The sequence below is a fragment of the Epinephelus lanceolatus genome, chromosome 11, assembly GCF_041903045.1.
Source record: "Epinephelus lanceolatus isolate andai-2023 chromosome 11, ASM4190304v1, whole genome shotgun sequence".
Classification (NCBI taxonomy): domain Eukaryota; kingdom Metazoa; phylum Chordata; class Actinopteri; order Perciformes; family Serranidae; genus Epinephelus; species Epinephelus lanceolatus.
The window spans coordinates 43,872,480-43,894,308 of NC_135744.1; the positions used below are offsets into that span (position 1 = coordinate 43,872,480).

General features: G+C 43.1%; 2 protein-coding genes, 1 long non-coding RNA gene and 2 other non-coding genes across 6 annotated transcripts in view; 4 read left to right on the forward strand and 1 right to left on the reverse strand.

The window, feature by feature from the left end:
* The window catches only part of LOC144464770 (uncharacterized), a 186,868-nt gene that overhangs the window by 126,892 nt on the left and 38,147 nt on the right, over positions 1–21,829 (reverse strand). The window lies entirely within an intron of this gene.
* trnav-cac (transfer RNA valine (anticodon CAC)) lies at positions 2,483–2,555 on the forward strand. The gene has a single exon. It is a non-coding gene; the product is annotated as a tRNA-Val (tRNA).
* On the forward strand, positions 2,745–12,057 carry LOC117270339 (uncharacterized). The gene is made up of 2 exons (XM_033647875.2): positions 2,745–3,307; positions 7,428–12,057. The coding sequence occupies exon 2, from the start codon at positions 7,454–7,456 to the stop codon at positions 10,262–10,264; it is 2,811 nt and encodes a 936-aa protein (XP_033503766.2). The 5' UTR covers positions 2,745–3,307; positions 7,428–7,453; the 3' UTR covers positions 10,265–12,057.
* trnav-aac (transfer RNA valine (anticodon AAC)) lies at positions 2,898–2,970 on the forward strand. Its single transcript has one exon. It is a non-coding gene; the product is annotated as a tRNA-Val (tRNA).
* Positions 14,306–21,829, forward strand: part of LOC117270487 (uncharacterized) — a 149,449-nt gene continuing 141,925 nt past the window's right edge. For both annotated transcript variants that reach the window (XR_013492379.1, XM_078172674.1), the window contains exons 1-2: positions 14,306–14,636; positions 15,037–15,115. The gene's annotated coding sequence lies outside the window, so the exon portion shown is untranslated. The remainder of the gene's footprint in view (positions 14,637–15,036; positions 15,116–21,829) is intronic.

Genomic DNA, 21,829 nt, shown 5'->3' on the forward strand with positions numbered 1-21,829 from the left:
ACGATTTGAGAGGCGAGGCTTCTGTGGTGGTCATGACAACGAGTTTACAGTTGGTAAACAATGGAGGAGAAATTGGTGGTAGCTGTTGTTAGATACTCAGAGCTTTACGCTGTCACCCTCTGCCTGTCCATTTCAGTAACTAGATACTCATCACTATGAAAATAAGTAGGTCGTTGTCGCCACATTAAACAGTAGATGGATTACACATGGAGGAAACAACAAAAAAGTGTTTTTTTACCTGAGGTATTCATTTAAAACAAATAAAGGTGCCACTGTGTTTACTTCAGTCCACTGCAACATCACCACATTCAGAGTGGACACTGGGAAACCTCCTGGTACTCCCAGTATGTCAGTATCTGTCTCTGACCTCAAAAGCAGGAAACACTCACATTAGCAGAAATCCTGCAAGTGAAGAAATTCCCCTTCAGGATGTTTCTCAACAGTCCAGCAGGGGAACCACCATGTTGCTCCCACACTGACCGCGTCCTCCACAGACACACATCTTTCATTTCTGTAGCAACCGCTGTGTGTGTCACTGCTGTGGGCTCTCAGGGGGGGCTTTCAGCTCATCCCGTGATTTCTAAAACTTTTTGCGAACAGACAAAGAGGAACAAACACAGTGTGAAAAGAAACACAAACAAACCCACATGAACGAACTTCCTCCACTGAAGGAAAAAGATTTCAGTTTGTTTTTAGATTTATTTTCACTTTAGACAAAGTCTCATGGCTCACTGCTGCTGAGGAAAATACAGATATTAAATAGATAAAGAAATATCATCATATCTGATACACAAATATATGAAATCATCTGTGTGTGTTTCAGTGAAGGTGTTTTATATTTAGAGAAAGCAGATGATCTGTTCCCCATGAGACATCCATCACTGACTCACTGCAGCTGATGAGCCACATGTTACTTCATCCAGAGCCTGCCGTGTGTATTTGTGTCTGTTATTGACAGAGCATCGAGTAACACTTTGATTTACAGGACCATAAATGCCTCGTCGTTTCCCAAAAAAACGTGGTGTGATGTCATCATAGATAGATAGATACATTACTGACAAGTAAGTTCCAATCCACTTTTTTTATATAGCACATTTTAAAAACACAGGGTTACCAAAGTGCTGCACAACAAATTTAAAAAACACAGTAAATAAATAAAAACAAGTATTCAAAACACTGAAAATACCTAAAAACAGAAAAATAACCAACCAGTGATTCAATCACAATACAAAACAGAGAGAGACAAAAACAAAAACAGAGACCGAGACAAAACAGAGATCACACACTCTCATGATGGATTAAAAGCCAGGGAATACAGGTACGTTTTTAAGTGGGACTTAAAAGTTTCCAGGGTAGGGGCCATTTTGACGTGGGAGGGTAGCTCGTTCCATAATTTCGGAGCTACCACAGAAAAAGCACCGTCACCCCTAGTTTATTGTCTCGATTTTGGGACAACGAGCTGCAAAGGATCAGCGGACCTCAATACTCTGGAGGGGGTGTAGATGTGAATGAGGTCCGCGACATACTCAGGCGCCAGCCCATTTAACGACTTAAAAACGACAACAAGATCTTAAAATTAATTCTCAAGTTGAAGTACCACGACGTAAATACTGTCACTTGAAGGAAATGTTCCTCGTCCAAAATTACTGTAAATAAAAGTACACAAGTATTTACAACAAATGTAGTTAAAGTACAGAAACACTGGAACTCTGACATGTTCTCCCTGTGTCAGCGTGGGTTTCCTCCAGGTGCTCTGACATGTTCTCCCTGTGTCAGCGTGGGTTTCCTCCAGGTGCTCTGACATGTTCTCCCCGTGTCAGCGTGGGTTTCCTCCAGGTGCTCCGACATGTTCTCCCTGTGTCAGCGTGGGTTTCCTCCAGGTGCTCCGACATGTTCTCCCTGTGTCAGCGTGGGTTTCCTCCAGGTGCTCCCACATGTTCTCCCTGTGTCAGCGTGGGTTTCCTCCAGGTGCTCCGACATGTTCTCCCCGTGTCAGCGTGGGTTTCCTCCAGGTGCTCCGACATGTTCTCCCTGTGTCAGCGTGGGTTTCCTCCAGGTGCTCCGACATGTTCTCCCTGTGTCAGCGTGGGTTTCCTCCAGGTGCTCTGACACGTTCTCCCCGTGTCAGCGTGGGTTTCCTCCAGGTGCTCTGACATGTTCTCTCTCTCTCTCTCTCTCTCTCTCTCTCTCTCTCTCAGGTCTACACTTGATCACATTAATTATTGATTATTTCACTAAAAATCACCAGAATCAGCAGTTACTACTTTCTATTCTGACTCTTAAATACATTTTCCAGCTAATATCTTTACCAGAGTCAAATAATATTCACACAACATGACTTTAAGTTTTATTTCTGTATTACAGTATTTTTGCTGTAGATATTTATTACATGTTTCCCACCACTCCTTGTTCATGTTCTATTGGAAGACGTTGGTGTTCATCATATATTTTATGAAATACGTCATAGTGCTTAGATATGTAAGTTTCCGTAGTGTAGTGGTTATCACGTTCGCCTCACACGCGAAAGGTCCCCGGTTCGAAACCGGGCGGAAACAATGTTTTCTTGGTTCTAGATCGTGTTGATGTTCATACAGACACATTCAGCCTGCTGACACTCAGTGGTTTCTGTATTCAGTGATTAACACGAGTTTCAGCTGTTATTCCCTGGATGTTCCTGAATGCAGCATTTAATAGAGTGTGTGTAGTGCTGTAGTCATCACCTGATCCTCACAGGTGTAAAGTCCCCGGATCAAAATCAGCCGGAAGCACTTGTAGATCATGTTAATGTTTAGACACAGAGCGGATGTGTCGGCTGACCGACACTTGCTCCTGTGGTCATTTATGTAAATAGTTTGTTTGTGTTTTTTCTGATTGTTCGTGAATACATGTGTTACGTAGTTTCCGTAGTGTAGTGGTTATCACGTTCGCCTAACACGCGAAAGGTCCCCGGTTCGAAACCGGGCGGAAACAGTATTATTTCTTTCCGCTCGCTGTGATTAAAGTTCACATTTTACAACTTATTAAATCAGCAAACTGAGATTCGTACGTTAATTAAACGCAGCCCGCTGATGATTTTGTGTTTATATCGGTTAAATGTCCGCTGAATGAGACGTAGCCTGTGAAAGCTGATTTTCTGATGCGTCCCTGAACGCGTCCTGTGGGGGGAGTTAACATGTGTAGCTGCTGTTTGGCGGCGTGCAGCTGCAGGTCGTGACCAGTTCTGCTTTCAAACACCCGAGCACACATGACCGCAGACTTCACCCACCTGTCCACCCACCGGAGGGACCACCCAGTGCCCCGGTGTCCGGTAAGTGTTCACGTTTAACCGCTCCGTGCAGATGAACGCATCTGTTCCGCCTGCTGAGCTGCAGCCTGCCGCTAGCATCCCCTCTGAGAGGAGGCTAACGTGTTAGCATCACCGTCAGCACGTGCTCAGGACGTTCGCCTGTAATACACAACATCACCGTCACCACATGTTCACGAGCTCCACTCACAGTCCCGCAGGAATCACACGAACCGAACTGTTGGAGACTTTTTAAGAGAAGTTGTGTTTGCACGTGTCGGCCATTTTGCTGCGTTCAGGTCCCATCGGTAAGAAGCAGATCGTGATTATTATTGGTTCTTCTGCTTTATTTGACAAAAATGACAAAACCAAGGTTTGAATAAGAACAGACACAAACAGGTAAATAAAGAAGTTCCATAAATTTAACACAATTAATAGTTAAAAGTGTTAACAGAGTCACGTGTAAAGGTTCACAGGTTCACAGGTCAGCGTCAGGCAGGGAAAGTGTCAGCAGTAAAAGTGCAGTGATATTTTGGGCTTCATGTAGTTAAAGTATTAGCAGTAAAAGTACACAAGTACTCTCCGCTCTGTACAAAATATAACAGTAAAAGTATTCTCAGCTTCATGTAGTCAAAGCACAAGCAGGAAAAGTACACAAGTATTTTATATACGTGCAGTTAGTCAAGTCAGCTTTATTCATACAGCACACTTCATACAGCAGGGCAGGTCCAAGTGCTTCAAGAGCAGTAAAATATAAAACATAATAAAGGACACAGGGTTACAATAGAAGAGTTTAAAAAAAGGTAAAATTAATAACTAAATGATTTATAGTCGCCATTAAAAATAACATAAAAGATTATTAAAATGAATTAAGTTCTGTGAGTGTTATGTAATCAAAGTGTTAGTTGTACACAAGTACTCTCAGCTCTATATTTATATTATATATTTATATTATATTTAAGGTTCTCCTGTTTGTGTACAAAGTCCTTAATGGTCTGACCCCATCCTCCATCTCAGACCTCCTGACCCCTTATTCTACGCCCAGGTTCCTCAGGTCAGCTGACCTGGGGCCCCTGGGGCTCCTGGCTGTCCCACACTCCAGACTTAAGCTCAGGGTGATCGTGTCTTTGCTGTGTCTGCCCCCACACTGTGGAACAGCCTCTCCCTCCCAATCAGATGTGCCCCCTTCACTGACTCTCTAAGTCCAGGCTCCCAACCTCCTGTTATTCATCAGCATCTGAGTCGCCCTGACGTGGTCCTCCCTGATGCTGCCTGTGTGTGTCTCTGACTGTGTGAGCTGTGTACCTGACAGCTGTGTTGCCTCTCATGTGTGAGATTAGCAGTTTGTTCGGTGACGTGAGTAGTTTTTAAATGTGCTTTATATAGAAATCTGTGTTGAGTTGAAATATATAGATATAAAGTATTACGAGCTTCATGAAGTCTAAGTATCTGCAGTAAACATACAGAACTATTATAAACCCAAGACGATGTCTGTCCGTCCGTCCGTCCGTCTGTCTGTCCTCCCACAGTTGAGAGCAGTGTTGATGTTTGACTGACATCTAGTGGTGAAGACTGTGTACTACACTGTGGTGATGATGATGATGATGATGATGACGACCCATTGAACACTGATTATTTCCTCTTTTTAGATGCATTAAAATATAAATAAATACAGTCAGTGTGACAGAAACACACCTGTCTCTGTCCTGGAGCCCTGTAGTTTAACTCAGTGAAATATTCAGGCCTCAAATAAGATGCTTTTCATGGCCGTGTGGTGAATGTTCCAAAAAGATGTCGTTGTTTCCTGTCGGGAAAGTCGTTGCTTTTTACCAAGAAATGTATGTGTTACACAACAATAAGACAATACAGAATAAAAACAGAAACAGCTCCAGAGACGAAGCAGAGCAGAGGACAGACGTGGAGTTAAAGGGGATGTGGGATTTTAAATCAGTGGCTGCAGGTGTGTCCTTCCATCAGATACTGTTTGTTGTTAATTATTGCGATCGCAAGAAAGCGATTCTCTGGAGGGACTGATTATTGCTCTGTCGTCTGGGATCTTGTTCCAGATATTATCAATACGGCTACTTTTATTGGTACTCTTATTGATTCTTCTTCACTTTTAAAATAAGTGCTTTTTAGAAAAAGAAGTAATTTAATAATAATAAATTTAGAACAAGATAACTGAATATTTTAAATATAACTAAATGTTTCCAAAGCAGCAATTGTCATTTTATAAATAATATTCCTGACATCACAATACTGGGTTAAGTGTAGTTTTTATCAGTCACTGTAAGTCTGTCCCCTCTCCTCCAGTCCTCTGTCCTCCTGTCCTCCTGTCCTCTGTCCTCCAGTCCCCTGTCCTCCTGTCCTCCTGTCCTCTGTCCTCCAGTCCCCTGTCCTCCTGTCCTCCTGTCCTCTGTCCTCCAGTCCCCTGTCCTCCTGTCCTCCAGTCCCCTGTCCTCCTGTCCTCCAGTCCCCTGTCCTCCTGTCCTCCTGTCCTCCAGTCCCCTGTCCTCCTGTCCTCCAGTCCCCTGTCCTCCTGTCCTCTGTCCTCCAGTCCTCTGTCCTCTGTCCTCCAGTCCTTCAGGTTATCGTCACTTCGTTTCTGTTGTGGCCGCTCGGCTGTTCACTGACTTCACTCCGTGTCATGTGGGTGAGTGTGTGTTTGTGGAGGAGGTCGGCCTCGGCACATAGCGCAGGAACGAGGCTGCAGGATGATAATAAAATAAATCAAAATGTTAAAAAGAACAGATAAAATTAGGGCTGGGCGATATGGAAAAAAATATGACGATAATTTTCCCAGTATTGATCGTAATCAGTATTTCTCACGATATATAATTTCATGATGCTTCGGATTTGAAAAGTGTCCTGATGACATCTGACACCTGGAGAAACCAAATGATTTTCCAGCTTCCCGCAGCGCTCGTTGTAAAGCTGCGGCAGAGCGTTTTGAGAGAAATATTTCCTGCCTGAGAGCTCGACCTGCAGTCTAACGCTTTAATTCATTTCTTGACCCTCTCTGTCTCCACGGGGCTCAGGGCATCTTGTCTTTGGCTTGAAATTATGACACAGCGTCTGTTATATCTCTGCTCCTTTTGCATCGCTTCTCATGGGGGGTCACGGCGGAGGAAGAGGACACTGTTGATTGGTGTTTCAGTACCGCCCTGCTAGCCCCGCCCACATCAGCAGAGGTGCCAGGACGTTGAACACTTGTTGGTGGACTTACTGCAGTTTTGGTGGATTTTCATACTCTCAGTGTCGTCGCTGGGACGCCACCTTGTCAGGTGATGGAAAAGATTTGTTGTGTTTCCTGTCCTGGTTGGCACCAACCATATTTTGCAGACCATCTTTGTGTCGTCACCTTTCAAGTAGTCAAACCACGTCCAGATTATTGACACTGTGTGACCTTTTTTATCCACGGTTTGGTTGAAGGTCTTACTCAGCTTCACCGCCGCTTTGCTCCTCACTTACACTCATTTTCCCCTTTTTTCATTGTGTCCATGCTGCTTTCACTTTGTTCTCACCTCAGCACAAACTCTGCAGTAAAAAATGGCCGTGTACAATGACGCACAGCCCCAACACTGCAGACTGACTGACAGCTGTCTGCTAACTTCTGCTGTTTGGATTTATCTAGGTCTGTCCATATCGAGGAAAAACAACTTTAGTTTAACATCGTCGTAAACATACATTTTTGTTGCGATCCCGTTTCGAGATCGTGTTACGGCCCAGCCCTAAATAAAAGAACCGATGATGTCGGAGCTTATCAATACTGCTTTGATAATTTAACCCTGGGGCTTGTTTAATACCGGGTTTTGGTGCCCATCACTAGTTTTCAGTCGGAATAGTCCCACGAAAAATGGTTGTTTTTTACCAAGACACTGCTGCGTTTCCTGTGGAGATAGTGCTCCCAAAACAGTATTTCAAGCAAAACTGTGAACTTCTCCCAACCATAACGAGCTGGTTTTTGTGCTTAAACCTAACCACACACTAACCACAGTGCTTTTGAAATGTAAAGTTTAATAACGTACAAATTTATCTGTGGTTTGCAACAATGAACGTCAACACTTTTCTGGCCATCGAGTTGCACTGCTATTTAAAGGTTTTAGGAGCTAACTCAAATTCCATCTTCTGTCTCTACTCACAGATTGAGAAGTGATGCAGTGACAGCAGATGATGTCTACAGACACTCTGAAAGAAAAACAAGGATCTGGGTTTTCTCTGCAAAGGCTGCAAGTTGTTTTGGATCCAGTTCCTGAAAGAGACGCCGGGTTCCCTCAACAGTTTTGGGGTTTGGATATCAACATGGACGGCATTGAACACTACATCTGGGAGCGCCGCATCCACCATGGGGTCAGGTACCAGAAGAGCGCAGTCCCGTTCCCAGACTCTGTTGAAATCGGTTTGGAGTTCAACGCGGCCCTGGAGAGGAAGGAAAAGTTAGATATGTGTCTGCTGACAAACAGCGTGATGCTGGAGCTTTGTGAATTTGCCAAAACGGTGACTAGGTCTGAGATGTATTTCTTGTTTGAAATACTGGAGTTCAACTTTGACCTTGGTATGGACATGGTCGATGAATGGCAGTGTTACGACTTAACAAAACGCGTTCACACTAAAATAAGGATGCTGAGGGATCAAATCAAGTTTAAACCTCATAGATGGCTAGAAACATTTCTACTGCCACCCCTGAGCATTCCAGTAGCATCCGCTGGGTCAGAGCAGTCTGAACGCTACTACCCTAAAAGGAACACTGTCGTGGATAGTTCAGTCCTCACTGGAGGCAGCAAGAACAGCGAGTCTGCAGAACATCAGGATATGGAGAGTAACACAGCTGCAATAGTTATAAAGAAACAAGGAGGAGTCCGATTAAAATCAACAGCTGATGCTTACCCTCACTGTAAAGACCTCGGTGTGACTCTGGTTGTTCGACCAGACAATGCACCCAAAGAGAAGCTGGACCCAAATCTGATAACCAACGGCGTGATGATGGAACTACTCGACTTTTCCAGAGTGCTCTGTGGAACCCACACTGGGATAGTTTGCGACTTGGTCAAGCAAAACTTTGGTTATGAGTTGGTAAGAACTCTGTTCCGTATTCAAGTAGCCAGGCTGATGGAGAGGAAGTACGCCTGCCAAACACCCGAGGACAAGAGCGCTTTCCGAAAGGAGGTTTTTCAAGTCCAGCTGAACAAACGGGAACAGAAGCCTAAAAAGAGAAAAGACCCTGACACAGATTACCAAGAACTGGAAGAACCAACAATGGCCAGTAATAAAAGAGAGATGCTGAGGCTCGAGGACGATGATGCAAAAGACATCTGTCAGGAGAGCGACCTGTCATACATGTGTCCAGTTGATTTTGAGACAGAAATGCAGTCAGGTTCAGATGCCGAACCAGAGAACGTGAAGTTTGAGAGTTCTATGCCCGAAACAAAGTTTTCTCTGGATGTAAAGGAGGAAGAGGAGGAAGTTTTCGTCTCCCCACGGCAGCCTGAAATGAACGTCCACAACCCTTGTTTGTTTGACCTATGTCCAAAGGACACAACTCTAAAAGAAATCGGGAATCTGTTTTCTGAAGACAAAAATGAAGACGTGAATGTAAAAACATATAAACAGAAGCTGTGGATCAGACGTGCCCCTCGCTCAAAGGAAATCCTGAAGTCTAGTAGAGTGAACGACATGTTTGCCCAATGCAGAGCGAGAGCTTTAGACTTCAATATCGGCTCAGGCAGCAAACAAAATGTGGATCTGCAACTTTTCACCAACCAGGTGTTGTATGAAGTTTATAAATTTGCACTTGCAATGACAAAGAGTTCACGCAATTTCTTATTCGATATTCTGGGCAACAACTTTAACCTTTTCTTCCATAATGAAGTGCATCAGCGCAATTTTACATCTTACATGTTTGTGAAAGAAAAGATCCTCCAGAACCACCCTGACAGATGGAAAATGGAGTTCCTCAGCAGCCCCTTTCATTTCCCTGAAGTTTACAACATGGTTGATGTGACCAGTGATTTTCAAACTAGACAGGAAGCTGAGACAGAGCAGCAAACAAATGGGGATTCACAGCCCTCAGATTCAAGCCAGCAGGAAGATATGGAGCCACATCCGTTTTGCAAAAAGTTTGGCCTCAACCTTTGGTCAACAGAAGAACGTTTGGCGAGCCAAAAGCTTGATTTGACGGTCCTGACCTCAGGCGCTGTGCTGGAAATATTCGCCTTCATCAGAGAGCTGTGTGGATCGCTCAGGGAGCTAGTTAACGACATCCTCGAGCACAACTTTGATCTCGATCTGCAAAGTGGATTGACGGAGGCCTCACAGGTGATCCAGAGATGGTACTCCACCCAGAAAAGCTTGATGAGAAAGTACATCTCATCACCAAAGGTAAGCAGGTGGTTTAAAATGGTTGTCCCACTGAATGGACACTTGCTGCTTGATCCAGAACCACCAACTGCCAACAGCCTGGAGGATCTGGATTCAGAAGACTCAAAGCCAGAAGTGGAGGCTTTAGACAGAGATGAGGAGATAGAAGAGAAAAAAGTCATCCGCTATCACTTCTGCGAAGAAATCGGATTGGACCTTGATGTCAACTCTAAACCAGGCAAAACAAAACTCGACTTGGGAGTGCTGACGAGAGGAGTCCTCTTGGAGATGCACCAGTATGTGGAACGAAACTGCAGCCGATATGTTCCCGCTCTGTACGAGATTCTGGAGTACAACTTTGATCTGAGCCCTCAGGGCCATCGAAGGGTGGAGTTCGCCTGGTCCATCGCGGCGCAGGTCATCGCCATCGCAGGTAAAAACGGCAGAAATGGAGAATACCTGAACAAAGTGATAGAGTTGCCTTTCGAGGTGTCCGAGTCCTCGCAGATCGTCTGCAAAGAGGAGCCGGAGGACGGCTTCGGTGAGCTGGACCTTAACGATAACGACGACATTATGTTTGTCAGAGAACTGAAGCCTGTTGACATAGAAGTGGAGATAGATTAGAGTCGATATTCTCTAATAGAGTGCTACAGGGGTGACCTTTATTTGTGGGACAAACCGGAAGTTAGCGTCACCTTGGTTTCCGCAACAAAAAGTCAATGGAATTGTTTCTTTGGGTTATTGCAGAAAATAAGATCTGTGATGAACAAAAGTTTATGATACTTGTTTGTTTTGTTCAGCAAGATAATCTCCACAAACACCACTAGGATGATTGAAGCAGAAATGCAATCACCAGAAGTACAAAGCTGGCGTTAGACTATAAACGAACTACACTAGACGTTAGCGTCACCACCACAACAAGGCTGTAAAACTGTGTTCAGCGTGATGATGTTCTGTGTCTCATTGGGCCACTTGTTAGCAACCGCCTTTTTGAAGACACATAAAAGCTTCAGAGTTCATGAATGAGGTATTTACTGATGAACTTTATGTCAAAGAACAAAATGTTGAAGTCTTGTGTTAATCACCGACCTTTTTTTAGATAACTTACCAAAAACACGTTGACTTCAAGACGAGGCAACAGGAAGTGCAGAAACGCTAACTAATTTTTGTGATTTAGGACACATGCAGCACTCTATTATTAATGAGTCATTTGCTTTGTAAAATACCATAAAATTGTTTCCTAAAACCCAAGATGACGTTCTCACATCACTCATTTAGTGTAAAACCTGAAGACGTTCAGTTTACAGTCACATGTGACAAAGAGGAGCAGCAAATATCGTCATGTTAGAAGCCAGAACTTGTTTAATATTTCTGCTTGAAAAATACTCAGTTGAAAACAGCTGCCCATTATTTGTCTGTCAGTCAATCAAGTCATTGCTTCAGCAATAAAAAACAGCACAAACTACAACAACTGAAATTAAAGTTGAATGAACACTGTACAGTATGTAGCCTTCACAGAGGTTGGATTTATTGCAGTGAGGGTTGCCACGGTACGATAACAGCCTCAGAAAATACTGTGGTTTCATGGTGTCAGTCAGAATGAGCCTTAAAGGAAAGAAAACAGACGGGTTGTGTTTGGTTGAACAGATGTTTTATTACTGTAATTGAAAGTTGAAAACAGATTTTTATGATGGAAGTTTGTGTAAAACGTCTCCTCTTTGGAAAAAAACTCGAAGAGTTTCAGTCTCCAGTTGCATTTTTTTTCCAGTATCATACATAAGCAAATGTACACTGTAGGATAACCCTCAGTTTTCATATCATGGTGTAGCTCATTATCGGTATATCGTTGCAACCCTAATTGCAATACTGTATTCAGCTGCGTTGGTTTAAGCCAGATGAACCTGATGACACACTGACAGCTGAATGTGATCATCATGTTTGGACCTTTGCTTTTAATGGTTAATATTCTGGAGAATGTCCACTGGGGCTGGCTTCGTCTCAAACCTCCCATTCTCTGTGATCACCTGTGCTGTTTTAATTCAGCCAAACTCACAATATAGTTTTTTCTACTGCACATTTATTTTCTGTTTGTGGAACCAGTACAATAAAGGGATTTGATCGCAGCTCATGAATGGTAACTGCTGCCATGCCGGGATTTGGTTTTACGATTAGGACTCGACATCTGACATCATCAGCATCAGTGGAGATTATTAAAGAAGAACTGCTGTATGATGGGATGTGTCTGACTGAAATAGACCGAGTGTCTGTATGTTCAAATGTCCGACCTCACACTTGGCGGAGTGGACTATTGAACGACCTGTAAACATACATGTGGATGAAACATGTTTTCGGCCTTGGATGTACATTTTGTTTTTATTATGTTCTGTTGTTGGGAATTAAAGTGTCTTTAATCTTCATTCTGTCTGTGTCAAATTTATTTCAGCTCACAGTTACAACACAGCACCTTTAAAATGTTCAGAGTCAAATATTCAACATTTTCAACCTGGTCTCACTCCAAAGTCTTGAAGCGTCAGGGCTGTGGACACTGTCCCGCGATGGGGCAGCAACCAAAGTTGAGATAGTGAAAGAGTGGGTGGATGGGTCCAACAAACATCGACTTTCACCCAGGAGGCCGGTGTTCACTTCCTGTAAGATTGTAAAGTCAAACCCTGTTCTTTTTTCCTAAACCCAACCATGTGTTTGTTGAAGGAAAAAAACATCAGTTGGTGGTGTTGTACCAACGTAGTGCTTTTATTCTGAAAGAGACTGTATGCAAACTGTACATTTCCTGTGAAAACAGAAGTGCATTTTGAAAACAGACAATGCATGTAACAGGCTGAAGTTGACACGGCGTCCCAGAACGTCAACAACCAACACACCCAGGGTACCTTGGACGTCATATGTGGACGTGGAAAGTCCATGACCAAACGTGGACATGTGACGAGGTCACAGTGAGGATGATGATGGCGTTTTACAGAATGTTTTGTTCTTTAAACTTGACGTCCGGTGGGAAAAAAAAAAAAAAAATTTATTACATAGTTTTAGGCAGAAATGGAGTCTTAAAAGTTTACTTTTATTTAAAAGTAAAAAAAAAATTAAATCTGCCTCCATGTTAAGAATAATTCAACTCATTTTTAATGTCCATCAACTGTTTGAAAAATGTTCTAAAATCAGTCTTTCTGTTATTCTCGTACAGTGATACTGTTTTTGTTGCCTGGTTTCAAGACACACACACTAATTTCTGTATTTTTTTTTTTTTAAACAGGCTGAAATATTTTCACTGCACTGCAAACTAACTTTTTTAGGACTGAATTTTGGTGTTTATAAGATTGGATACAGGGTCAAAGACGTGAGTGCGGGATGGTAGACCGATACTGCATTTCATTCCTGACTGATATTAATCTGAATAAACAGCATGTCTCAATAAGCACAAGTATTTATTTAGAGTGCTCAGATTATTTACTGAAGTAAAAGTGCCCATACAACAACAGAACAACACTTCATTTGAAGTAAAGGTCCTGCGTTTAAAATCTCACCAAAGCAAAAGTACAGAAGGATTTCTTCTCTGATAGTATCATAGTAACAGTGTATCTGCTGCTGACGGACGTGCTCTGTAGTTGTACTTACACACAGTCGTCAGATATTTTGAATTTATTTTGCAGATCAGAGTGTTTCAACCTGTTGTAATAAAATAAAAACTGTTAATCAAACACAAAATTATTAGAAGCTGCCGTGTGTCGTCACAATAATCAAACTCCTCCCAGCAGATTATTGTAATCGATGACATCACTAATACTTAATGTTTAAACTGTTATAAAACTAAGAAGTCAATTTGCATTTAAATGATTCGTTTGAATGAGTAGAATTAATTGAACAAGACTTAATTGGCTCATAAAATGAACACTTACATTTCATCAGTGTGTGTACAGTGATTTTTAAATAGGCGTCCCATCATGCTCTCTGTCGGAGTCCTGCAGGTGATTAAACAGGTGTCACTAATGATCTCATCAGAAAACATGAACCTGATGGTTTTATTAAATAAACCTGAGGTGTGTGTTTCTGTTCAGTTTCCAGCAGATGGCGCCGGAGTCGTCTGGATCATCTGATGGGAACTCAGCACGTTTTATTTTTCTGAGTTTCCATGACAATAGTCTGATCAATAAAACACTGGTGTTTGGTCTCATTAATCACAAAGTGCCAAAACACAGTTTGCAAAGTCAAATATTTCAGTACCTTAAATTCAGTGCTGTTTAACTGTCAGGTGTCAGTGTTCACAGGGCGTCTGCAGGTCAGTTTTAAATTTGGTTAAAAGCATTAAATTAGAGCGACTGATAGCTGCAGACGCCCTGACATTAAAGCCCATATGTGGCTCAGCAGGGGCGGAGCACCAGATCCAGGGCCGCTGCGCTGCCTGTGTGGGAGACAGAGCTGTGAGTGTTTGTGTGTGAGGTGGATCATCACTGTTCCTATTGGTAGTTGCAGTCTGATGTGTGACACTGAGACAGCGTCTGCATGCAGGAGACAGATGGGTTTATAAGAAGACATTTCACGTGCAAGACGTATATGACGAGGACAGAGTGTCTCTGTCTCCGTCCCTCCCTCGGCCTCGCTGTTGATGTAGAAATAAGATTAAAATATTTAAATCATTTCCAACACTAGATTCATCTGAAAGGCCGACAGATGGAAAACTACTTTTTAACTCCGCCCACAAAGATCGATCCTTTTACAGTTATAGTTCAGCGTCCCGAGCTGCAAACCTTTGACCCTCTGTAGCTCCTGTGCTGTGTGCACAGAGTTAACAGACAGCCCTGCTGTTTATTGATGTCATTTCTCATGTACATGTTGTGCAGCTGTTTATTTTTTATGGTCTGTTTTTATAAAAGTGCTCCTGACGTCTCTAACGTGGCTTTCACACAGATAGGAATTTTTCGTCCATATCACTCAGCCCTGCTGTGAAAGTGCACCTTCATGGGGGAACAGAAAAAGTTTGTCTCAGGTGAGTCAGTACAATAAACAAACCAGAGAGGACGTCAGAGGAGACGCCTGTGCACTGATGTGACTCGGCTAGAGAGACACAGAAAAGTCCACAGATGGATCGATGCAAAAGAGTCGACTTATTTATTTTCTGTGTTTTTAGACATCCGGGTGCAAAAAAGAGTAAAAACGGCAGCAAATGTTTCAGTCTATCATCAGTGCTCAGACACTGTTTGAGCACACAACTGTTTTCACTCTTTATCTCTTTTGTGCACCAATGTCTGAAATAAATCGACTGTTGTTGCGTCGACTTAAGTCTGTGGACATTTCTGTGTCTCTCTGGCTCAGTCACATCCGTGTGCAGGCGTCTCCTCTGCGTCCATCTGTAGATCATTGTGACGTTTTTCTGTATGTGTTTGCAGCCTCTCAGGACACTTGATGCTTTGAAGGCTGACTGCTACAGCAAACGTTTTTTTCCTGGAGGGTCTCTTACATTAGTGGGTGAGTCACTTTAGCAAACTCATCAATTAATTATTTTTAACTGATTAAGCAGTTCATTTAACGCCTCTTATCTGAGTCCAGCTCACTGTGATTGATTCATTATATTATTAGGAATAATTATAGGCCTTATTGTCCCCTCTGGTTTCCCATCATTCTTTGGCTGATACGATGGTTGAATAGGATGTTTTTATTGTACTGTACGTGATATGAAAATGGTTTTATAGTTTAATGCCGTCACAGAATCATATCAGTCACCTGAGGAATTTTACTGCACAACAAATACTTTTGATACTTTAAATACATTTTACTGAGGATGCTTTTGCACTCATGAAGGACTTTGTCTGAAGGACTTTTACCTGTAGTGGAGGATTTTTACATTGTTGTATTAGTACTTTTAGCACTTGTGCTTATGACACCGGAAACTGTGCCATCGTAGTTCCACTTGACTTAAGCACAGCGTTCGATACATTGGATCACGACATTCTAATAAAACACCTCCAGTTTGGTGTCGACATCAGTGGCACTGCATCACACTGCTTCACTTCCTGCCTCAAAAACAGCTTCTCTGTCCGCACAGGAAATCACTTCTCTTCTTCAGCCACTCCTTCCTGTGGGGTCCCCCTAGGCTCCATCTTAGGTCCTGGTCTCTTTTCGTTGTACATGCTTTCTCTCGGCCAAATTATTAAGCAATACAACATCTCTTCCTCTCCTGTGCTGACGACACACAGCTGTGTCTCCCTCTCAAACCTCACAACAAGCCCAATTCTGTGAGTCCATCACACTCTCACTGTGACCTCGTCACATGTCCACGTTTGGTCGTGGACTTTCCATGTCCACATATGACGTCCAAGGTACCCTGGGTGTGTTGGTTGTTGACGTTCTGGGACGCCGTGTCAACTTCAGCCTGTTACATGCATTGTCTGTTTTCAAAATACACTTATGTTTTCACAGGAAATGTACAGTTTGCATACAGTCTCTTTCAAAATAAAAGCACTACGTCTGTACAACATTGTAAATTAACATATTTTTCCTTCAACAACACACACCTGGTTGGGTTTAGAATAAAAGAACAGGGTTTGGCTTTACAATCTTACAGGAAGTGAACACCGGCCTCCTGGGTGAAATTCCTTTCTGCCCTACTCAGACTTTTGCCACCTTGACTTTTGCAGGTGTCCCACCACATTTCCTCCTGATACTACCAGGCACTGTTAAACAATAATGGCGACCGGCTGTGTATCACACCGACATTAAAAGATGGTTTTTATCGTCAGTGTCTGACGCTGCAAGTCACTACCCGAGTGCCAGATTTTGGTGGCTTCGGGTGAGACCAGGTTGGCCTGTCTTGTAAACGGCCTCGAGGACATAAAGGACGTCCTTCAGCTGATTGAGGGCGGATAAGAAGTCTTCCTTTTTGACCCCCCGACTCCATCGAAGGGATTTCTGTGCAGCTCTACAGCCTCTCCAACTATCTTAAACCCTGTGTCAAAAATCTTGGTGTGATATTTGACTCTGCCTTTTAAGTTTGAAAAATACCACAGTAGTAAAAGCCAGAGTCACCCCAACTCTCATCTTCTCCCGTTTGGACAACTGTAACTTTCTCTATGCCGTTATCAGTCAGTCCTTTCTGTCCCGCCATCAGCTGGTTCAGAACCCTGCGGCCAGGCTGCTCACAGGTATCACACCTGAGTTAACGTCTCTCCACTGGCTGCCTGTAAAGTTCAGGATTGATTCGAAGGCTCTCCTGTTTAACAGTGTGCAGACCTCCTGACCTCTTATTCTACACCAAGGTCCCTCAGGTCAGCTGATCTGGGGCTCCTATCTGTCCCACGCTCCAGATTCAAGCTGAGGGGTGACTATCCTTACTGTGTCTGTGGAACAGCCGCCACAGACTCGTCTAAGTCCAGGCTCAAAACCTAACTTCAGGCTGCTGTCAGCCCTAGAGTGGTCTCCTTTGGTCTGAATCAGGGACTCATGTTGTTCCAAAGTTGTATAATTGCCTAGAGTTGGTTCGTGTTCTCACGGCAGCATTTACAAGAGGACCAGATCAAATGCCTTGTGTGAGAAAGCTGCTCTTGATTGGTCAGAATTTCCATGTGGGAAAAATCCAGGAAGTAAAGCAAACGCTGAAGAAGAGTACACTTGCAAGATAAATGTGACACTTTCTAATGTCACAATGGAGGGACAACTACGCAGGTTGATTTTAGCGCTGCTCATCGTGGACTATATTGCTGTCATTGTTCATTTTAGTCAAACCATACAGTTTGAAAACGAGGCGCGGCTCCAACTAGAAAACAATGTTTTGATGCATTGGATGTGCTGAATGTGCATATTAAGGCAGTACAGGAGGAGGTGCACATTAATAATCCTCCAGGACTGTAACATGCTCATGTTTAACCCAAACAATGTGTCATGTGACTGCAGTTGCTTCACATCCAGGTCGGAACACCTTCTCACCACAAACCAACTGCACCAGAGTTCCTTTGGAACCGGACTGAGACCACCTCTTCAAGAAGGTCTCAGTCCGGTTGTTTTGGTGTGTTCACACCTGCACAAACGAACCGCACTGAGGGGGCAAACACACTGCAGTTGGATTAAACTGAACCAAACAGGTGTGAGAGCAGCCTGTAAGTCATGAGCGTCAGAGTTCACCTGACGAGGATTCATCTGACGTCTGTTTGTGTCTCTGAGTGTTGGAGCTGTGTACCTGACAGTTGTTTCCTCTCGTGTGTTGTTTTGTTTTTAACTGTTGAGTGAGTTTGAGACGTGTGAAGGATCTGAAATCTTCCATCAGTTTTACAGTCACCTCTGTTATTTTTGTGTTTCACATTCAGCTGTGGACGTGAGGCGACGTGTTCCCAGTCCCAACAGTTGGTTTCTCTGTGATAGATCTCGTGTTTCCTCACAGTTTATTCTGAGGAAGGAGAAGAGAGGACATTACTGTCTTTCTTCCTCTCCATCTTTAATTCAGTCTGTTTTACAGACAGGACGTTACCTTCAGCAGCAGGACCAAAGCCTCCAAACACAGGAGTGTGTGAGCGAGTACTCAGAGTAAAGACCTGCCGCCGGCTGTGAGTCAGCCTCAGAGTGACAGAACGCTGCCTCTGTTATCCCTCGTCACACTCCTCTTTAACACTCACACAGAAATGACTAAACTCTGCGGAGGAGCTGCAGCCAGACGGAAACAAGGAGCAGAGAAATTATAAAGAAAAACATTTGTTTTAATCCACAAATCTGCACATTTAAAATCCTGAACTGAAATAAAAAATCTGGTTTTCTTAAAGGGCCAGTGTGTAAAATGGGTTGAAAACAGTGACATCAGTGGTCAAATTCTAGATTGCAGGGCTCACTCGCTCACCCCTCCCGTCGGGTAAATGACGGTGGCCTCGTAGGGACAAAAAGCCTTGCGCACGACTTTTTCAGGAGTAGGTCTATCTAGCGACGAGGTGAATGTTTATTTAGAAATCTAAACCATGTTACCATATTGTAATGAATCCCTCACGAGCAGGAGACCAGAGGAGCGTTCGGGAAAAAGGCCAGTTTATTTGAGCACTCCAGAAACTCCGGTAACACTCCAGGGGGTAAAAGACTCCGTCCCAAACTCTGACTCTTCTGGCGTAACAGACACACTTCATAACTTTACACACATACTCGTTTACCATGCTAAGTGGGGACCCCCCTCCCCTCTCTGCTCCACCAACCTCCAGCCCGCACACTGACTGACAGTGTAGCCGGTAAACAGAGCTCAGCTGTTTATTTAGCCTAGCGATATCTCCGGACTATAGTAGCTGCAATGGACGACTTTGAACGCGATTTTGAAGAGTTTCTTGTAGCGGACACAGACCCAGAGCCATACCTGTTTGAGCCGGAGCACATAGATGAGGAACTCCATGTGTTTGATGCTGAGCGGGCGAGAAGAGAGGCTGAATGCACAGAATGGGATTCAGTGCTTCTGCTACCATCGTTGGGGAGATATATCATCAGGAGGAAAAGCGCCGCAGAGAGTGCATCACAAGGAGTGAAGTTGTGTCTTCTTTTCCTCGCAGATGACGGTTCAGGTTCATTCTCTCCTGTTGCGTGGTAAGTGTGGTCCATTCGCAAACTTTATAACTAAAAAAACTTTTCACTACTCTCTATCAACGAACTACTAACACTCTGCTGTTTCCTCCTCCTCCTTCCTTCCTTCCACTGTCTTCGTTGGTTCATTTATACACGCGAAACGCATTCTCTGGCGGGCTGGATTGTCCGCTCGGGCTGCCTTACATACATGGTGGCGCAAGATGGCGACCTCTCTAAAGCAAGGCTCTTGCTATATATATATATATATATATATATATATATATATAAAAGCATAATTATAAGGCTACGAAAACCAAACGAATTTTATTTTATAGCGATCATACACTTGTATAAACATATTAATGGGTAGAATATTCAGATTCAGATTCAGATTGACAATAAACCATGCCAAATATTACACACTGGCCCTTTAAATGAATAACCTCACTGTGGCGCCTGCTGCACTTCCTCTGGGTTTATTTCCTGCATGGGAACACAGCTGTCAGCCTCCGTTACATTCCTCCACTGCACCTAAAAATAATGAAGAAGAAGAAGTTTCACAGGTTGAATGTCCCTGTCTTCTTCCTGTAGGAGGAGGCAGCACTGAAAGAGTTACTGCTGGTTTGTACTACGGAGGCTCGTCACTGCAAACAGTTTCATGATAATGACACGGCAGAGTTTATAAAGTAAACTATACAAGTGGTGTGATAAATAATGGGCAACTTTACAACTTCACTAATCTTAACTCATTATGTTGAGATACTTTGTAATTACTCTGACATGCTGAGTCATTAGTTTGATATGCTGAATTATTGTTTCCAGAGACAGAAGTCATTTTGTTAAGTGTTCTCATTATTTTGTTTTATTTGTTTAGTAAGCTTCGAGATACGTTTGTCATTTTTGGATAGTAATTCAATGTTTTTAGAAACGTTCTTATTTTGTGATGCTGTCAGTATGTATGAGACACTGCCAGTGGAGAGAGGCTAGGACAAGGGCACCTGTCAAAGGTCTGGCTGCAGCGTTTTGTACTAGTTGTAAACAGGAGAGAGATAACTGATTAATTCCGGTGTAAAGAGAGTTGCAGTAGTCCAAGCAGGTGGAAATGAAAGCATGGATGACTTTTTCTAGGTCCTTGGAACTGATGAATGGTTTGATTTTTGCGATGGTGCGAAGTTGGAAAAAACTGGCTTTGACTACTGATTTGACCTGTTGATCAAACTTGAGTGCAGAATTGAAAATGACACCGAGGTTTTTGACGTGAGGTTTGATAAGAGTGGACAGGTTGCCAAGACTGTTGGATATCAGGTTGATGTTGTCAGAGGGGCCAAAGACAATGATTTCGGATTTAGCTTCATTTAGTTGAAGGAAGTTTACTGCCATCCAGGACTTGATTTCACTGATGCAGTTGAAGATGTTGGTGAGTTTGGATTGGTCGTTTGGTTTGAGGGGAAGATAGAGCTGGGTGTCATCAGCATAGCAGTGGAAAGAGATGTCATATTTTTGAATGATTTGACCATCTGTAGGAACCAAAGTTACATGGCTTGTTCTCTGGGACCCACTTCATCGATGCACGTCAGCATTCCCACTGGTTGTCGCAGAACCGCGTCAGAGCTCATTAACATAAAGTCAAATGAGTTTTAACTCCCCTCCGGAGCCGCTCCGGTCACTTTGGTCGCCCGAGTCGCCGAGCTCTCATTGAAAATGAATGACTTCTGCCATTTTGGAGGGGAGTCAGTTTAAATACCGAGTCTGCGTTTGGAGTTCAGTCATTTTTTGATGTAGTAAGTTGTTTTCCTCCAGAGGATGAATCCTGTCGACTTTTTATGTTTTCTGTGAAATATCTCAGCATCGACTGGATTAACTGTTGTCGTATTACGTTTCTCTTCTTATTCACATGAACACATCGTTTCATAACGTTTACACCACCGTCGTTCCCACGGCTACCTCATGTTGTTGCACTATAATGCAGTGGGACTGTTCATGTTGTACACGACTGTGTGTCTCCCTTTATTTAGTTTCCCTAAAGTGTCTTCTTTACTTTAGAACATATGAATATTTGTTTGTTTGTGTACAACTATATTTGACATGTTTGCCCATTGTCTCATCATCAGTGGTGCAAAGTATGTGCGATACTGAAGTAGAATTTTAAAGTATTCAGATTATTAGTACAAAATATAAATGACCTAATAAACATGGATGAAGTATGACAGGTTCATCTGCTCCGCAGCTCCGCCTTTATAATGATGAACACATTAATAGTAATTACAGTAATTGTAATCATATAATATAATACATGTTGTCCTGGAATTCCACATGATGATATTTTTGAAGTGAAAACATGAACGAAGGATTTAAACAGAGTATTTCTACACTGTGTGTGGTACGGATAAAGATCTGAGTACTTCATGGTGAGTTCAGGGAACGTCCCTGAGCCGACACACCCTGCTGATTCTAAAGTGCAGTTGTTAGTTTAATAAGTGTTTTCTTTACTGACTGACTGTGAACGCCTCACACAGGTGCAGGAGAAACAAACCTCCATATTCAGCACGTTTTTATTGTCACACAGGAAGTAAATAAATCCTGGAGACGTCCTGGTTCTAATGACACGACCTCACCTGACCTGTATGACCACAGGTGATGAGTCCACTGCAGTGTGTG

Coding starts and splice junctions, on each gene's coding strand:
- LOC117270339 (XM_033647875.2), top strand. CDS start 7,454: ATGATGTCTACAGACACTCTGAAAGAAAAACAAGGATCTGGGTTTTCT.